Source organism: Volvox carteri (assembly GCF_000143455.1).
Source record: "Volvox carteri f. nagariensis unplaced genomic scaffold VOLCAscaffold_5, whole genome shotgun sequence".
NCBI lineage: Eukaryota > Viridiplantae > Chlorophyta > Chlorophyceae > Chlamydomonadales > Volvocaceae > Volvox > Volvox carteri.
The window spans coordinates 1,859,748-1,876,325 of NW_003307548.1; the positions used below are offsets into that span (position 1 = coordinate 1,859,748).

The window sequence follows — 16,578 nt, forward strand, 5'->3', positions numbered from 1 at the left end:
CCGCGGTATGTTTTGGTGCCCTGGCCACCGTCCCCCCAGGTCCCCCTGCTCTGTTCCCCTGCACCGTCCCCCTGTTCCTCATCAATATCGTGATCAGATTGTTTGCATGATAAATGGGTTTTTCAGCAACACCCGTCGTTCTAGTAGGTAGAATGTCGCACTTTAACGTCCAAATCACTGACAGAGCTGTGTACTGATGTGCTGATGTCTCATTACCTATTTCTAGGGCTATCGACTAACATGTTGAATAGTTTCCTTCCAAAAATATAAGCCTTTTGGAGAAAATGGTGCAGCGGCTGTGGTACGGCATGTCAGTTGGGAACATTGCGGCTTGAACTTGATGCGCACAGTGCAAGCAGGGTTCTTCGCCCCAATTCGGGCCCGAACATTTTGGAGATTTTTCCGTTTTGCCCGAAAGAAAAATTAGTGCGCCCCGGAACATCCTGAAGGAATTCTGGGCCTTTCGAAGCATTTCTTCGGGGCCCCCACCGAAGCCTCCCGAAGGCATTTTCGGAGAAAACCGAACGATATTTAAGCGTAAATTTGGATGTTTTCGGGCGCAGAAGGGACCTGGAAACCCGGCTTGCAGTATACGGCCCGCTTGGTTACCAGTCAAACAACAAGTACGAATGTGCATTGCGGCTGTATCGCACACATTTTCATACATCTAAGCATATCCATAATTAAGCATGCCCGAGTCAGCTGATGATGTGTGTGGAGCGTGGCTTTAGTGTCCACCGCGTCATCAAGGACAGGCGGAACAGGCTGCGTAACCGGCTGTCTGTCCCGTCCATTGATTCCCTTATGCGTGTTGGATTACTCGCTCCAACCGTGGATATGAAGTGCAAACCCCCTTATGATAAAAGCTGGCGCCATGTCCAAGATAAAGTCAAACACCTGTTACTTCAGACGTCCTAGCATATTACGATAGAATCCAGCTAAACTTTACCCACCGAAAACCGCTTCAGAAAGTTTCGGAGTGCCCGAAAAACTGTCAGGCTGACAGGGAAACCTCCGGGGAGGGCCCCGATAGGTTGCTCAAAGGGTTTCGGGCACGACCGGTACCCTGGTGAAGAACCCTGCGTGCAAGCGTCCTTAAGGGTCGAAATTTTTTAAAGCAGCGTTTTAGGGACATCTTTGGCTCGGTTTTGTGGTCGGCCCCGGAGCACCTTTCATTGGGGAGCAACTGGACCTCCCCACGAACAGGCGAGACCAGGCGAACGCCGTCTCCCCATCGATCCTCAGGCCACCCATCCTCGGGGATGCATCCATAGCTCTAGGAATACTATTTCGACCGGGTGCTTTGCATGGTGTAGCATTCATGAGGACCACTTCCACGTCAGCGTCAGACACCTCCGACCGCCTACATCACACGCGTCCGACTTCGGGCGTCCGACTCCGGGACCACTAAGGTGGCGGTCCCCACAGTTTGCACTGCCTCCAAGGCCCTTTTTGCGCTTCCGTCGCCAGCTGTACCCGCAAAAACAACGGGGCAATAGTCGCTCCCGCGCCTGCCGGTTGAGAACCGTCACTTCGCATTAATTAAGTGGCATGTGCTAAAAGACCCGCGCGCCATTTCCAGGACTGCGGATGGTGCATTAATTGTGGATATTATTATGTGTGCAAACAGCCCAAAGCTTATCGAGCATAGAAAATAAGCGTGGCGAGGTTTAATGGGTGCGGCTTTAGTTGTGAGAGGTCTCACCTAAGCCAGCTGCTTGGCAGCGGTCGTCCAGAACATTATATGGCTAAGGTCGTAGTAGTTTTTATTGGGGCGAAGCCAACGAAGTGGGACGGGGAATGAGGAATCGACCCTTGGGTAGTTCCCTTGGGCTTTGTCAGCGGATTTCAAGGGGGTTGCTGTGACGGCAAGCTCTCCAACATAATCCCTCAGCAATAGGCCCGCCTGATGGATCGCTTTCCGCCAAACGTCGCCTGCGGATAGCTGCTAGTTCTATTTCCTTGGCATCTTTGGCAAAGGCAGAGTTTTTTCTTATGTGTGGATTCCGCTTAGGCCCCGCGGTACAAGCTTTACCTTGTACAGTGTTCGCGAGACAAAAAAAACACGTAATTCCATCTCTGTTGCCTACGCGTTTGAATACCGTTCCTTTTCCGCAAACGTCAGGGCATCGCTTTCCGTCAGATAGGCTGGTCAGGGCTCCCTTTCCAGCTGTTTTGTTGATTTCCTCGGACATTTTATCCTCGTCCCCCGCCTGTGCTGGATCAGCATTACGCCACGCAAGCACCAGCTGTTGGCCGTCCGAAACTCCGGGACGGTGTGCCATGATGGTTTTGAATTTGCAACGCGCTGGACTCCATAGCACTGGTCCGCAGCCCGCCCAAGGACCTCTCAACGCGCCACGCAACATTCTTCCTCCGCCCAGTTCAGTTTGAACAGCCGAATCTTATCCATCCAGACAATTATACCACATTCCTGCATATTTCCAAGTTGCGCTGTACCTGATCCGGCTCGAATTCTCCTTTGTTTTTTTTCCGGTGTCCGTGCACCCGATGGCCTTTCGAAAATCGCGACGACTCAATTCACAAAAAGTTAGCAACCTTAATCACCAAGTGCGACCCAGATCAGCATTGCTACGACGCGGTCCGAAGAGCCGCCGTGCAGCGATTCCAGGACCTGTGAAGGCCCTCCTCATCGGCAGCCTGCTCATCTTTTTCCAAGCCGTACAACCCGCCAGATCGCCACCGCGCGAACCCGCAGCGACAGTGGCAGCAGCGCCAAGCGGCGTGGCCGCGCAGCGCACATCCCCCGCAGATCATTCCGACCTAACAATCCGCTTGAGCGGAGTCCGTCCCAACAGAGTTCCCATGGCCACCGCCGCCGCCACCGCCGCCGGGGGGGAGCTCCCTGAGCACTCCACAACCGCCTCTGCAGTGCCCGCCATACCAAGGCACCGTGTCGCGCCCTCCGGGGCAGCACACGCAACAGCAACCACCCCGGCGCCCCCCTTGCCCCTCGTAGTACAGCCGCCTAGGAAAACGCGTCAAGTGCTGTCGCTGGTGAGTGCGCCGCCGCCGTCGTCGTCGTCGGCGGCAACGGCAACAGGTGCAGCGGCTGGTGGCAGAGCTGCTGCATCGTACGCCGCCGCCGCCGCCGCCGGTCGGGGTAGTGGTGGTAGTGGTGGTAGTGGTGGTAGTGGTGTGCCCCCGGGCCCGAGGGCGGCGCCATCGCCCGGTGCACCGCTGACTTCCGCGGCCCCGGCGTTACCATCGCCGGCATCGGCATCGTCGTCGTTGGTGGTGGTGACGGCGGCGGCGGCGGCGCCGACTTCCGTAGAAAGAGCCCCCGGCAATTGGAAGGAGTTGCAGCAGCAGCAGCAGCAGCAGCAGCAACGGCGGCGGCAGCGGCGGCGGCGGCAGCAGCTGCACCAAGGTGCGGGTATTATTGGCGGTGTGATTATTTATGCGGGCGGACTTCGGTGGTTACTGCTGGACACTACATGGCCCATTACAGGGGGCTGGAGCGAGGGCTGAGGCCTGTGACCCGTGGGTCACTCGCTGATCTTAATGACTCTTATGCGCGGATTCCTCCTCTGCGGCCGCTCTTGCACCTCAGACACTGGAGCCAGCGTGGCCACATATCTCCCGTGATGGGGAAATGGCACCCACTGCTATTTCCCTCCCCCCCCCCCTGACCCAGTCGGGACTTGGACATTAAATAAGGCTTGAACATAAACGTGAAACAGCCGATCACTCAAAATTCCCACCACATGCCATGTCCATGGCGCGTCCGGAACGTACGTCCAGGCCGTTCAGGATCCGGCTCCGGAACCCCGCCCTAGGAACCGGGCGCGGATCTAAATCCGGGATTTCCGTAATCCCCCCGCCGTGTCGTGTAATTTTCTCAGTGTTTGATGAGTGGCCCCTGCTGCGAACACCTGTGCCGCCTGCGCCCCTGACGGAATCCTGCTGGTAATGGTGGTGGTGGTGATGGTGATGGTGGTAGTAGTGGTGCTGTTGCTGCTGCTTTCATTCCTTGATGTCCCCCCCTAGGTTACAGTCGTCACAGTCGCCACGGACGCCTTTCGGTCAGTTTTTACGTTTGCTACTATCTTGCCCTGGCAGCAGCTTCAATCGCGTGTGGTTCGTCTTTCCCCTTCCCCCCCTCTGGTATCTGCTGCAATCTCTTAACCCCCTCCCTCCCCCGTCCCCCTTTCCCCCCCCCGAGGTCGCCGCCTTCAAGAACGCCTACTGGTCAGTTCTGCTTCTTGTACACTCTTTCCTTGGCAGCAGCTTCACTGGTTCACGTGGTTCGCCTTTCCCCCGCCCCCGTTTCTCCCCCTTCGTCAGGTTTCAGCACTGGCCCCGCCGGGGGCTCCGTGGCGGCGTATGCAGCTTCCACGGGAGCGCCGTCACTGCGACTGTCGGATATTGGAGGGGATGGGGGTCGCCGTAGACTGACGCAGCGGGCGGTGGTGGCGGGGGACGGCGGCGGTGACGCCGCCGCTGTCGTCGCTGGCGGCGCGGCCGTACACACCGGGCCCCCCCGCTCTTGGAGCATGGCGACAAGCGCTCCCCGCACAGGCCGACTTCCCGCTAGAACAGTGCTCGTCCATACGATCTTGTGCGGCGTTGAAGGGGGCGACGGCGGCGCCGGCGGCGCTGGCGGGGCTTCCAGGAAGCGGTCAGTGGCGGCGCTGTTGTCTGTTCGTACCTGCGACCGCAGCGCCCGCGATACCGGTCACGGCGCAAGCGACGGCGTATCGGCTCGAAGCAGCGACAGAGGCGGTGGCGGCGGCGGTCGCCGCTCTGGAGTATCTTCCGGCGGCTCCGGTGGTCGCTCCCCGGGATTGAACCTGCGGCGGAGGCGGAGGCGGCGGCTGCGCTCGACGCCACCGCCGCAGCTGCCGATAAGCCAGCTCCCAGCTCGTTCGGCTCCAGTCCTGCCATTGCCGCCTAAGCTGCCAACCGTCTACAACGCCAGCGGGGCGGCGAAGGAGCCCTTGGCGCCGTCTGGTATCACACTGGCGGATCTCACGGCGCCGCTCGGGATCGATCTGGGAACCTTGGGTGCTATTCCCATCCCGATGCTGCCGATGCCGCCGGGCGGTGGGGAGGTGCCAGGCAGCGGGAAGCCAGCACCAAATCAGAAGGGCGGTGGCGGCGGCGGTGGCGGCGGCGGGACTGCGTTGATTGTTTCCGGGCCGTCGGGTGCGCTTCCGCTGCCCATGCCGATCCAGACGCCGTCCAGTAAAGTGCCTACAAGGACGGCGGCCGGTGGCGGCGGCGGCGCCGGGTCGCCGTCGACCGTGAATGTGGCGGTTTCGGCGCCGAATCTCAAGTTGGACATCATCATTCCGACAGAGCTCGGCGGCGGCGGCGGCAGCAGCAGTGGCGGCGGCGGCGGCGGCGGCGGTCGCAGTAGCGCTGGCCGGCCTGGCAAGCAACCTAGCAAGAAGCCCATCACTGCCTCCCCCGCCGCTGGCTCCGGCTCCGGAACCGCCGCAAAGCCGGAGGCCTCCCCTGAGGATCTCAAGCTCGCGGACCTGCTGGGCCCTACTGCCGGTATGGGCTAATCTCCCCACCTCACCCCACCCCACCTCACGCGGTCCGGCTGCTGGGGAAGTTATCGTTGTTACAGTTACCGTTACATGGCGGCGTGAGAAGGGTGTGGGGGGGATGAGGGGGGGGGATATCCACGAGGAGGCCCGCACGTGTATTTCATAGATACGAGCGTATGTATGTATGTATGTATGTATGTATGTATGTATGTATGTATGTATGTATGTATGTATGTATGTATGTATGTATGTATGTATGTATGTATGTATGTATGTATGTATGTATGTATGTATGTGTGTGTGTGTGTGTGTGTGTGTTCAACCTGGTGAAGGTTCGTGTCAACTCTTGGCCCGTCGTGTGGCATCATCGTCATCATCAACAGCACCATTACATGACGGCCCGCCGGCCGGCCGGAATGAAGACCTAGCGAGTAGAGTAGAGTAGTGGTTAAGAGGCGCATACAAGTATGCCAGGACAAGTAAGCAACATGACAGTGCACCGTTCAGGACATGTCGTACAAGCCCACTTGGAACATGGATGTGCTAAACGTGTCCCCCCACCTGCATGCGAACCCACCTTCCCGTAGTTGAAACTTCCGATTCCAAAGGGCATTTAAAACGCGTTTTGGGAGTTTATTGGATGTTTTTTGTTTGTTTGTAGGTACGTATGTACGTACGTGCGCCTGCCTCGGGCCAGGGCAAACTCCTCCCGGCCGTGATGGTGTGTCTGGCGCCTATCCTCCTGCTGTTTTGTTTGCTTGCTTGTTTGCTTGCTGTCGAGGTTCCAAGGTCGAGGTCGGCAAGGCTGGCCTTGACAGGTTTCCCGGAGTCGGGCAGCGCGGCCGTGGGGGTGTGTGTGAGGGAGGATGAGGAGGGGAGCAACAATGTGGGTGTGCCTCGGCACCTCCCCCGAGGGAGGGCTTGCTGCCCCCGAGGGTCGGCTATCTGCCTGCCGTCGCCGGTTGTTGTTGGGAACAACTCCTCGACATTTCGAATAATATTAAGGAACATTTGCCTCCTGCAACGGTTTACGTTGAAAAAGCAGTAATTAGTAATCAATAATGAGGGCCGGGGCTTGCTATGGACCGCAAGCTGTGCAAGCTTGAATTTAAGGTAGCTGGGTCGTTGTTAAGTCGAAAAAAATTGTTAGTCATAACGGCCCGTAATGCGCTTGGCCTCATACATGATTAAAAACCCCTAAAACCCTGAAACCCTCGCAGCGTTTGTTGGTGGACCCGCCATGATACCCTCATCGCGTTTATGGGCCAATTGCGCTTGTTAAAGGAAGGGGCCATGGATTGCAATATGCGGGTAAAAAGTCAAACATTTGCTACAAAAGATAAATTTACTTTGCAAACGTGTTTTACAGTTCTGTATGCAATGGAAATCAAACCATCGTAATTTGTGCAATAAGAACTGGCGATGTTCGAGATGGGTATAAGGCGTGACCTCCTTGCCTGCTGTCTGAATCCGTGGCCAGCTTCCCGATGCATGGTGCCTTTACGACTTTAACATATTAGGTTAACCGTGACCTCTAGAACTTATGTTGACATAAATTAAAGACGAGATAGACGTATGCTGGAGAGGATTGCGTGAAAGCCTGTTGCCGCTGCGTGGGCCCTACGCCCAAGAAGGACGAGACCAACTGATCAAGAAACTGAAATGCCTCTTTGGGGCTGGGTAAACGATCATCGGAACGGTGGGAGTGCACGCCCATCCTAAGAAGTTCTTACTAAAACAGATGATTGTACCAAAGTTAAGGCTCTTCATTGCACTAGTACTCGTGTCGGTTCTGGCCCTGAACTTTGGGTCACAGTGTTTCCGCCCAGTAGTTGGTTCGATACGTAAAGTAGGAAAACTAGGTACCGGTAAGGCCGGCCGCAACCCACGCAATTCTGTGCGCGGCCATGACGGGACAGCTGAGGATGAGCTGCTTGGAGGAGGCCCTGCGCCGAACAGCGAATCCGCTGGGGGTAATACACCTTACTCTTTGCTCTCCAAGTCAATGAGTTTGCTGTCTGGCGGCAAGTATGAGGTAAGTGATGGGAGCCGGTATTTCCTTGTGCTGACAACCGTACAGCCAGCTTTGAAATCTCTTTTTTTGAAGCTTCAAGATGTGCATACGTTCCAACCTCTTCTCACACTCGGGCCTGGTCCGCGTTTGAAACACCCTCTGCAAATCCCGCTTTCCCTCCACCCCTTGCCCTCTGTTCACAACGCAGTCTCCTGCCAGATTCCAAGTCTTGATCAACCATAATTCAATCCCTGCCCTATTCCTTAACCCGTAAACCCCCAGAACACCCGCCCCGGCGTCTCCCATGCCCCAACATGCAGCCCTGTATTCCTCAACGCATTTCCCTTTTGTTCGCTTTTAGGAGATTGAGGGCATAGAGGCGGTCTGGCAGGGCCCCCCTCTCGGGACCGCCCGCCGCGGTGTCATGTTCATAGCACATGGTTGCAACCATGGCGCGATAGACTGGTGGCCGCAATCGCCTTCCTGCCCCCAGTGCATCGGTGGGTGCACATACGGACGCATGCATATACAGATTTGAATGGGGTGGGTCGGTGAACGACCGTCCCCAGCACGGCTGTCCGCTAGGCTGGTGACTTACCGTTGTCGACATGATCCTCCCCTCTCCCTCCCTTCTCTCCTGCCCCCGCCCCCAACACACGATCCCCCCTCAGTTCCCCACCGCCCCCGCCCCCGACACCACCCCCCCCAGCCCAGGTCTTCCTGAGGAGCTGAACGTGACTCTGCACTGCCTGGTGCGGGGCTATGCGGTGGTGGCGGTGTCGTCAGCGGCAAGGAGGGGATCCAGGTGGGGGTCAGAGGGGGTCAGGGGCTGGGCGGGCGAGTGGCGGGCTATGCGGTGGTGGCGGTGTCGTCAAGAGCATGGGGACGTCCCCATTGCGAGGTGTGTTGGGGGCTGGGGGACCTTGCGCGTTTATCATCACGCACGTGTCCGCACGGCGGCTGCTGGCGGCGTTTTGGGATCTGATCTCCTTCGTCGCTGACATCAGACACCTTCCCCCCCTTCCCCCCCACGTTCCGGTTGCTTGCTCGGCTGCTGCCGCTGTGTGGTAAGAAGTGGAGGCACCTCACTAACTAGCTACCCCATGTGGTACCTTCGCTGCCAGCCATTTCCCGCTTCTTCCCACTTCCCCTGCCCCTCCCCCTCTCCGGACAGATGCTGGCAGAGTGTCTTACGTGGTGGGGGTGACCCCTGGGACTACAGCCAGGGACCGTCACCCGAGGACTGGATGAGGGTGGGTTGGTTGAGGGGAGGGGAGGGGGAGGGCAAGAGCGTGTCACCTCCACCTCTACCCTTCCTCTATCCTGGCCCCCATACACACACAGACGCGCAGGCAAGTAAGTGGTTCCAGCTGGGCTGCTCTGTTCATGTTCGGGTCTGGAATTAGGGAGATCCGGATTCGGGTGTTGCTCCGTTCCGACCTCCTCCGTCGCTCCCACTCACTCCCCGGCGAGAGCCTATTTGCCGCTGTATCCGCATGACCTCCTTTCCCCAGCAAAACTCAACATCCCACCCTTCCCCTGTCCTCTATTCTCTCCTCTCCCTTCCCCAACTCCACCACCTCCATCTTCTCACCCTGCTCTCCCCTACAGTCTACTTTCAAGGCCACCAACCACAGTTTGATAACCCCCTCTGCCACCCCCCCCTGGTTCGTCTTTCCCCCCACCCCGGGGGCTCGTGGTTCGTCTTTCCCCACCACCACCCCGGGGCTGTTTCCCTCCCTCCTCGCCGGCCTCCATCCAGGTCAGGCGGGTGCTGGACGTGTTGCTGTCCAGGGAGGGTCTCTCGTCCCTGCCGCTACTCGCCCTGGGGGCCTCCAGCGGGGGCGCCTTCGTGTTGGGGCTGCCGCTGGTGATGCCGGGCCGGTTCTCAGGCCTGGCGGTGCAGATCATGGGGGGCCCTCCAGGGCTGCTGCAGAAGTACCGGTGTGTGCGTGGGGGGGAGAGGGAGGTGGGGGGCAGGGAGGTGGAGTGACGGATATGTGTATGGTATGGGCGGGGAGGCTGTATGGTGGGCAGGTCTGTGTGTGTGTGTGGTGGTGGGGGGGAGGGGGAGAAAGGGTAGGTGTCGGCGCTCTCTTCTGCACCCAACCCGTCATGTTGCCCCGCTCTCTTTCCCCCCAACACCACGATATACGAACACACTTTCCCCCCCCCCATACACACACACACACGATCACCGACAGCTGCACCGCGGTGGGTCGTTGTGGATGCACTTTGACGGTGTCAGTTCAGCCCTCACGTCGAAACCCCGCAGCCGCTCCAGAAATCCTGGGATTTATCCGCTCTACTGGGGCCCTTGACCCCGCTTTCCGCCGTCTGTCGCCGCAGTCCTAGATTTCAACCCCAGGCCCCCCGTTTTTCCCCACTCCCCACATCGCGAAGCCTCGTCCTTCGCAAATCGCCACTGGTTAGTTACTGCTTCCTCACTTCCGGCGTATCAGTCTATATCCTCCTTGGCATCAGCTCCACTCGTTCACGTGGCTCGTCTTCCCCTCCTCCCCCTCCTTCGCCATAGGTACTTCAACCAGTCTGCCGCCTGGCCTCCCACCTTGTTCGTACACATGCCCCGAGATGCCGCACTGGCTGAGCTGGTTGCTAGAAACCTAGAGGAGCTGCGGGAGGGGGTAAGGGGGGCTGTGTGTGTGGGGGGGTAGGAAGTGGGGCTGGTGGGGAGCAAGGAGGGGGGAGGTTTGGGAGTAATGACTGGCGGCGCACTGGAGGGTAATTAGGGCTTACCGCTGATTGGGGGCTGTGAGGAAGTGGGGAAGTGGGTAGTTGGGGAGGGTATGGATGGGGTACGGGCGGTGGTAAGGGCGGGGTTGTTAGGGCTTGTGCTTGGGAAGGGCATAGGAGAACGAACAGGCTCGGGTTGAGCGGCAGAGCTGGGCGTCATTCCCCCCCGGGCCCCATTTCCCTACCCTCCTTACTCGTACTCATTGCAGGGTGTACGGACACGGGAGATACAAGTACGACCGCAGCCGCTGACGCCGCTCTACTTGGTGCAGCGCTGTGCGCCCGAGGTGGACGAGCAGACCAGCCGGGCGGTGTACGAGGCGCTGAAGTAAGTGCCGTATGTGAAGTGCCGTAATAGACCGGAAGTTTGTGCCGGGAATGCGACGGGAAATAGTCTGGTACCACCTGGTTTGTGTGCTTCCCTCCCCTCCACCCTTTGTAGCTCCTCCACTCGCTCGCGACTGACAGCCTTCTGACTCCCCTAACTCTGGGGAGTTAACCCTCCTGAGACATCGGCTCGCACACACAGCTGCGTCGCGTCATATCACTCCCCGTGCAGCCACACCCACATCAATCACTTCGAACCAACCCGCTTACCCCTTGCCCGGCTCTCCTTGGCCCCTTACCACGTCCGCTTATGTAACTGGGTTCCGCGAACCTGCAGGTTCGCTGATTTCCTAGACCCCCGCGGCTACCTGCGCCTGAACCCGCGGTCTCAGCAGGGGGGCGGGTGGAGGGCGGTGCTGAAGGCGGCCGGAGTGCCGGAGCTGCAGAAGCTGAGGCTGCAACCGGAGGTAGCCGGGGGATCTGGGCGGTGGGGCGGTGTTGCGGAGGAGCGGATGAATCTCTACCAATGCAAACCGATGTCGGAGGTGAAGGCGAGGAAGCCGGGGGCCCAGAGGAGGGTAAAGCGGTTTTCATATTCGGACTGTATTTTTAAGCCATAGCCCATTCATTAGGGTGGAATGCGGATCGTGCACCGCTCGGCCGCTCTGCGGAGGGAGTATTTTACAACAAAAATTGGCCCGTACCACCTTTGAACCATCGGCCTGTCTGCGTATTTTTCCCCCAACCGGATTCCCCTTCACCACAGGCGAGTCCCATAGCTGAGGAGCTCAACCTGCTGTATGCGGGTCACGAGCTGTGTTCCGAGACGACTACTGACATGCTGGACTGGTTTGAGGAGCTGGAGTCGGGGCCCAAAGACGGAAGAAATGGGCGGAAACGTTTTTAAAGTGTGCGAATGATCCCTGTTTTTGACAGGAATATCGGTGTTTGTTTGGTGTATTGCACGACGGGATAGGGTTAGGGTTTTAGGGTTAGGGGGCTGATGTGTATTACGTTCTATGTAATGGTGTATATCATTATATACATGTATATGTAATGGTGTCTCAATTGTTGGTGGTGTTGAAAAACACCGAGTTTTGGAGATTCTCCCCGAGTTTCAAGCAACTGAGGGTATAGCATACGCGCCCTTACGCGCGCTCACCGCGGATGCGGCGTGCCAGTTGAATGTCCTTGGGCATGATGGTGACGCGCTTGGCGTGGATGGCGCACAAGTTGGTGTCCTCGAACAGGCCCACCAGGTAGGCCTCGGCAGCCTCCTGCAGCGCCAGCACCGCCTGGCTCTGGAAGCGCAGATCGGTCTTGAAGTCCTGAGCAATCTCACGGACCAGCCGCTGGAAGGGGAGCTTGCGAATCAGCAGCTCGGTACTCTTCTGGTACTTGCGGATCTCGCGAAGAGCAACTGTGGGAGGGAGAGGGGTATATTGTCATGGCAGTATCGCAGTGGGGAAATTTACGGTAAACAGCAAAGACTCCGATGCTTAGCGATTACAAGCGCTATTATCAGTCGTAACATACAAGACAGCCAGTCCCTATGCTTTACTGGGGAGGTGCTCGGAAACAACATTTCCAGCACATCGAAGGTCAATATAGTCGTGGCCGGGTCATCTCACCCGTTCCGGGCCTGTAGCGGTGCGGCTTCTTGACACCACCGGTGGCCGGGGTCTTACGGGCGGCTTTGGTAGCAAGCTGCTTGCGGGGCGCCTTGCCACCTGTAGACTTGCGGGCAGTTTGCTTAGTGCGGGCCATCTCAGATAACTTTTAAACTTTCGATTGGTATGTCCAGGTCGTATTGAAGTTGTTTGATACGAAGAATGGCTATGGCTTTATTAATTACCTTTCCTGGCAGGTGGTTGTACGGCGACCGTTGCCCCGGTGAGCCGATAGCGACAGCGACCCGATGCGCTCAGGATCCGCTCACCCCATGAATGAGTATAAAAATCCAATGCACTTCCACAAGATATAATAATTTCACAGCGCTCCCTCTATCTCCTTACAATTCAGTAACTGTCCAAAGGATGTCCGGACGTGGCAAAGGTGGCAAGGGCTTGGGCAAGGGTGGTGCCAAGCGCCACAGGAAGGTACTTCGCGACAACATCCAGGGCATCACCAAGCCCGCTATTCGCCGTCTGGCACGCCGTGGTGGTGTCAAGCGTATTAGCGGCCTCATCTATGAGGAGACCCGCACAGTACTGAAGAATTTCCTGGAGAACGTCATTCGTGACTCGGTCACCTACACCGAGCACGCTCGCCGCAAGACTGTGACCGCTATGGACGTGGTCTACGCGCTGAAGCGACAGGGTCGTACTCTGTATGGCTTCGGTGGTTAAATTGTATGGCTCTCTCGGCGCCCGCGCAGTGCTCAGCATTAAAACTCGGTGTTTTTCAACACCACCATTGGTTAATTATTGGATTGTAGATGTCTATATGGGGGCTCATTGTTTAACGGCGTGGACATGGCATGGTCAAACGCCAGTCTGCTGACCGGAGAAAACAATTTCTCAGGCCCTTTCCTATAAACTTTAAAGCGATGCTGGGTTGCTGTCCTTGTATTGGAGTAGCACGGCCCGACGGAGGCTTGTTTTTGGCAGACAATCACATGGTTGCAGCCCAGGTACACGTTTACCTGTGGCGGCGTGTATCCATACCGGCACATAATGGGATGTCGTGGAGGACTAAACCTTTCATTCATGTGCGGCCATCAGGTACATCATTAGGTCGCCGTACGTGATGTCGACCCCACAACCCCTTTCCCATGTGCACGACCTGTCCATGCCAGCTGGTCTCCCAGTGGCTGCTCTGGGTCGGCGGACTGTGTGTGTGTGTGTGTGTGTGTTACATGGACTGCAAATAGGGGGGTCCTTGTGAAGCAGCTGCCCGCGTTTCCAAAGCACGTATGGTGTTGGATTGTAAGGTGCCCAAGTACGTTTGCGAGGAAGAGAATGTGGCCAGGCTGGAGAGGAAAGTGCAGTGGCATATTGGAATGTGAGATTAGCGTAAGCGAGTTACAGGGCGTTTTATTGCACGGGCGAATTTACGTGCAAATCTTTCACCGTAGCATCAGTCCTCAGTTCACTTCTTGGAACGAACATCAACATAGGTCCAAGCCCTCTCGCTTGGAGGGATATGCAAACAAACATCCTGATAGGGGTAAACTCGCACGCTACCGAGCATTCAACCGAGCACATGCATGCTTAGTTGAATGGTGAGATGCGACCCCCCCTTCATTTCGTGCTCGGCAAGCCTGCCACCGTGTACCGGATATGTTGGCGATGTTACAGAACGCTGCACCTTGGTTTCTGTGCGCATTGCGTACGTTGCTCGACCCCGCCGACCAAAACTACACGTGCCCAACTGAAGACATTCCCGGTGGTTGTGCAGCAGCTCTTGAGGCTGTTGCTGGCTGAAATCCATCCTGAACTGTTGCAACACGGCTAACGCGGGCACGTCCCTATTCACAGCAAATAGCTGTTCCAAGCCAACAGCGGCGTCCATGTCACCGACAAGGCTCTAAACGTCTTATCTGTTCTTATGTTTAATTAAGTTTATGTATGTTATACTTTGCGCAACTTTGTAATTTGACTTTACTCTGAACAAGGTGCTGCATACAACTGCCTCTTCGCCAGCGCTTCATCTTCCGCGGCAGTTTCACGAGCCCAGAGTTGCAAGCTACGATGTTGGCTTTCGGTGCTTTTAGTTACTGCAAAGCATCCACGCAATAGTCCAGCCTGCATGCCGCGTGCGGCTATGGCCAACATGCCCACCTGCGCAACGCGCTGGCGCACCTGGTCCTTTTCCGCCAAGAAAATTTATATACACTTGTACAGGCGCATTTTGAGAATCGCACGCGCGCATCTGCGCGGTAAAATTCGCTCCTGGCTTTTGGGGCGTGATGTACGGACCTTTTATTCGCGAAGTACGACCGGACACATTTGTGCGAGAGGCTGGTTATTAAGAAAACTGTTTTAGAGGAAATCTCAAACTTCGCCAGCACTGGGTCCGACAGCGGCTTACAAGAGCGCAAACATCCAAATTCTGCCTCATCCACTTGCGTGTGCTGCAGCACACAAGCGAACGCATGAAAACCCACAAGCTCAAGAAGCTGGGGGTTCAGGTCTCGGGTCCCAGGCAGGCAGGCGGAAGAAAGCACCCCACATCAATCCGTCGTCCACCACAGTATTTATGTTGCCACGCATCACCGGCACGATGCATGTGAACTTCCATACACGCACATGCACAAAAGCATATATGTGCGCACCACCACATCAATCCTTACAAGTATGTGTTCCAACAACACATATTAAAATACCTGGCACCTAAGACGCACACCACCTCGATCAAGCTGTCAACCGACCGGCCCAACCCTCCAAATCCAAAGCCCTGTTCGCCCCTTCACGGGCTTCTGCCGCCCCCCGCGCCTCCCCGCCGGTACAAACCCAATTCCCCGCCACACACGCGTGTCGCCCGGGTCCCCCACCACTAAAGCGAGGATTATGCAATACAAAAGTGCTACGAAGGTATGCGGGTCATGCAACCCCAACCATGTAACACACACACACACACAAAAGTGCTACGAAATTGCTCCTAGTCAGTTTCGAAGTGCGATTCGTCGGATGGATAATCCCCTTCTCCCTCCCACTTCCTCGGACGTGGATGAGTCCGTGTGCAGGCAGCAGTGGGGGAGGTAGGAAGGGGGAAGGGGATATCGGATGTGCACATAGAGAGGGCGATGAGAAAAAATGGATAGCGTAAAGATGGACCACCGAATGCGCCTGATATCTGGGGGGTCTGCCCGCAGATCATCACGGCTACCAAAACATACATACATATAGACACAAACGACACAAACGCACATGCTAAACACGAAATCGCGGTTTTATAGCACGTGCGCACACATACACAGACACACACAGAGGATTACAACACATACGAAAGGTCATCAGACTCCTCCGCGCCATCATGACCTGCAAATCCCGCAGATGTGCGAGGTACGACATAGCTTGTACAAACAAAGGAAATAGTTCCTCTATCGCTTATCATTATAATTGTTTTATGGTTAGAGACATCGAATAAGGCGCACATGCGCAGAAGCAATTATTATTATTGTCTATATATGCATGTATGCTATCCTCATCATCACCATCACCACCACCACTGCTACACTGGCACGTAGTAAGGCTATTGGTACATACATCAACACTACTGCTGCTACCGCCGCTGCTACCGCTGCTACTGCTGCAGCTACTGCTGGCCATTACTGGCCTGAAAACCCATCCTGGTTGTCCGCTGTGACAACCCCCCGCACTACGAACCCTCCCCCCTCCTCTTCTGCTGCCAGAGGAGGCACGCTCGTTTTCATGGCTTCCGTTTCGGGAAGATAAAAGAAGGTTTCGCCCCAATTGACCTCTCCACACCTCCCCCCCTCTCACCCTCACCCGCACTCCCACTCTACCTGCGGCTCCTCCACTCCACCCACACCGGAACGTCATCCCCCTGTCCATTGTCCGCATTGCCGCCCGCCGCCACCCAACCGAAACACACATAGACCTGATCCCCCGGATAGTCCTCTCACACTCACACTCTCAATCCCACCACCACCACCACCACCCACCCCCCGCCATCCACATACACACGCCCTCCACTCACACACGCCCTTCCCCCTGCTTTACCCCTGCGTGCCTTCAGCCGCCGCCCCCCTTCCCGTCCCTTTTCACTCGGGAAGTGACGCCAGCAAACACACACCCCTCAGCACCCAGTGGTCCGCGGCCTGCTGCACCTCCCGCGCGGGGGCCCCGGGGGGCAGTCCCAGAGGCAGCGCCAGCGTCATGAGGAAGTTGGTGGAGTGGCCGGTGGTGGCCAGCACACCGCGGCGGTCCGAGGTGCGGTACACGGGGCAGTCGTAGCACGCGGCGGGCCTGAGGGTTGAGGGTTGATGAGGGGGGGGGG

The 16,578-nt window shown here is 57.1% G+C and overlaps 5 protein-coding genes across 5 annotated transcripts in view; 3 read left to right on the forward strand and 2 right to left on the reverse strand.

Annotated features, from left to right (window-relative positions):
* Positions 1-1,673: 1,673 nt before the first annotated feature.
* On the forward strand, positions 1,674-5,534 carry VOLCADRAFT_87474 (uncharacterized protein; the record flags this gene model as incomplete). The annotated part of the gene is made up of 6 exons (XM_002947087.1): positions 1,674-1,677; positions 2,981-3,018; positions 3,065-3,193; positions 4,012-4,046; positions 4,187-4,212; positions 4,309-5,534. The coding sequence occupies 6 exons, from the start codon at positions 1,674-1,676 to the stop codon at positions 5,532-5,534; spliced, it is 1,458 nt and encodes a 485-aa protein (XP_002947133.1).
* A 1,684-nt stretch (positions 5,535-7,218) lies between these two features.
* Positions 7,219-11,685, forward strand: VOLCADRAFT_103362 (uncharacterized protein). The gene is made up of 10 exons (XM_002947088.1): positions 7,219-7,554; positions 7,895-8,033; positions 8,248-8,338; positions 8,708-8,786; positions 8,878-8,889; positions 9,296-9,477; positions 10,070-10,178; positions 10,497-10,615; positions 10,952-11,081; positions 11,381-11,685. Exons 1-10 carry the CDS (start codon positions 7,261-7,263, stop codon positions 11,519-11,521), a joined length of 1,296 nt encoding a protein of 431 aa, XP_002947134.1. The 5' UTR covers positions 7,219-7,260; the 3' UTR covers positions 11,522-11,685.
* Positions 11,686-11,762: 77 nt separating this feature from the next.
* Positions 11,763-12,381, reverse strand: hstH3-10 (histone H3; the record flags this gene model as incomplete). The annotated part of the gene is made up of 2 exons (XM_002947231.1): positions 11,763-12,034; positions 12,246-12,381. The coding sequence occupies 2 exons, from the start codon at positions 12,379-12,381 to the stop codon at positions 11,763-11,765; spliced, it is 408 nt and encodes a 135-aa protein (XP_002947277.1).
* A 269-nt stretch (positions 12,382-12,650) lies between these two features.
* Positions 12,651-12,962, forward strand: hstH4-10 (histone H4; the record flags this gene model as incomplete). Its single annotated transcript, XM_002947089.1, has 1 exon — positions 12,651-12,962. One exon carries the CDS (start codon positions 12,651-12,653, stop codon positions 12,960-12,962), a length of 312 nt encoding a protein of 103 aa, XP_002947135.1.
* A 3,380-nt stretch (positions 12,963-16,342) lies between these two features.
* The window catches only part of VOLCADRAFT_87478 (dynein heavy chain 4), a gene marked incomplete at both ends in the record, with an annotated part of 57,082 nt that continues 56,846 nt past the window's right edge, over positions 16,343-16,578 (reverse strand). Inside the window, one exon of the mRNA XM_002947232.1 lies at positions 16,343-16,547. Coding sequence (XP_002947278.1) covers positions 16,343-16,547 — 205 coding nt within the window. The remainder of the gene's footprint in view (positions 16,548-16,578) is intronic.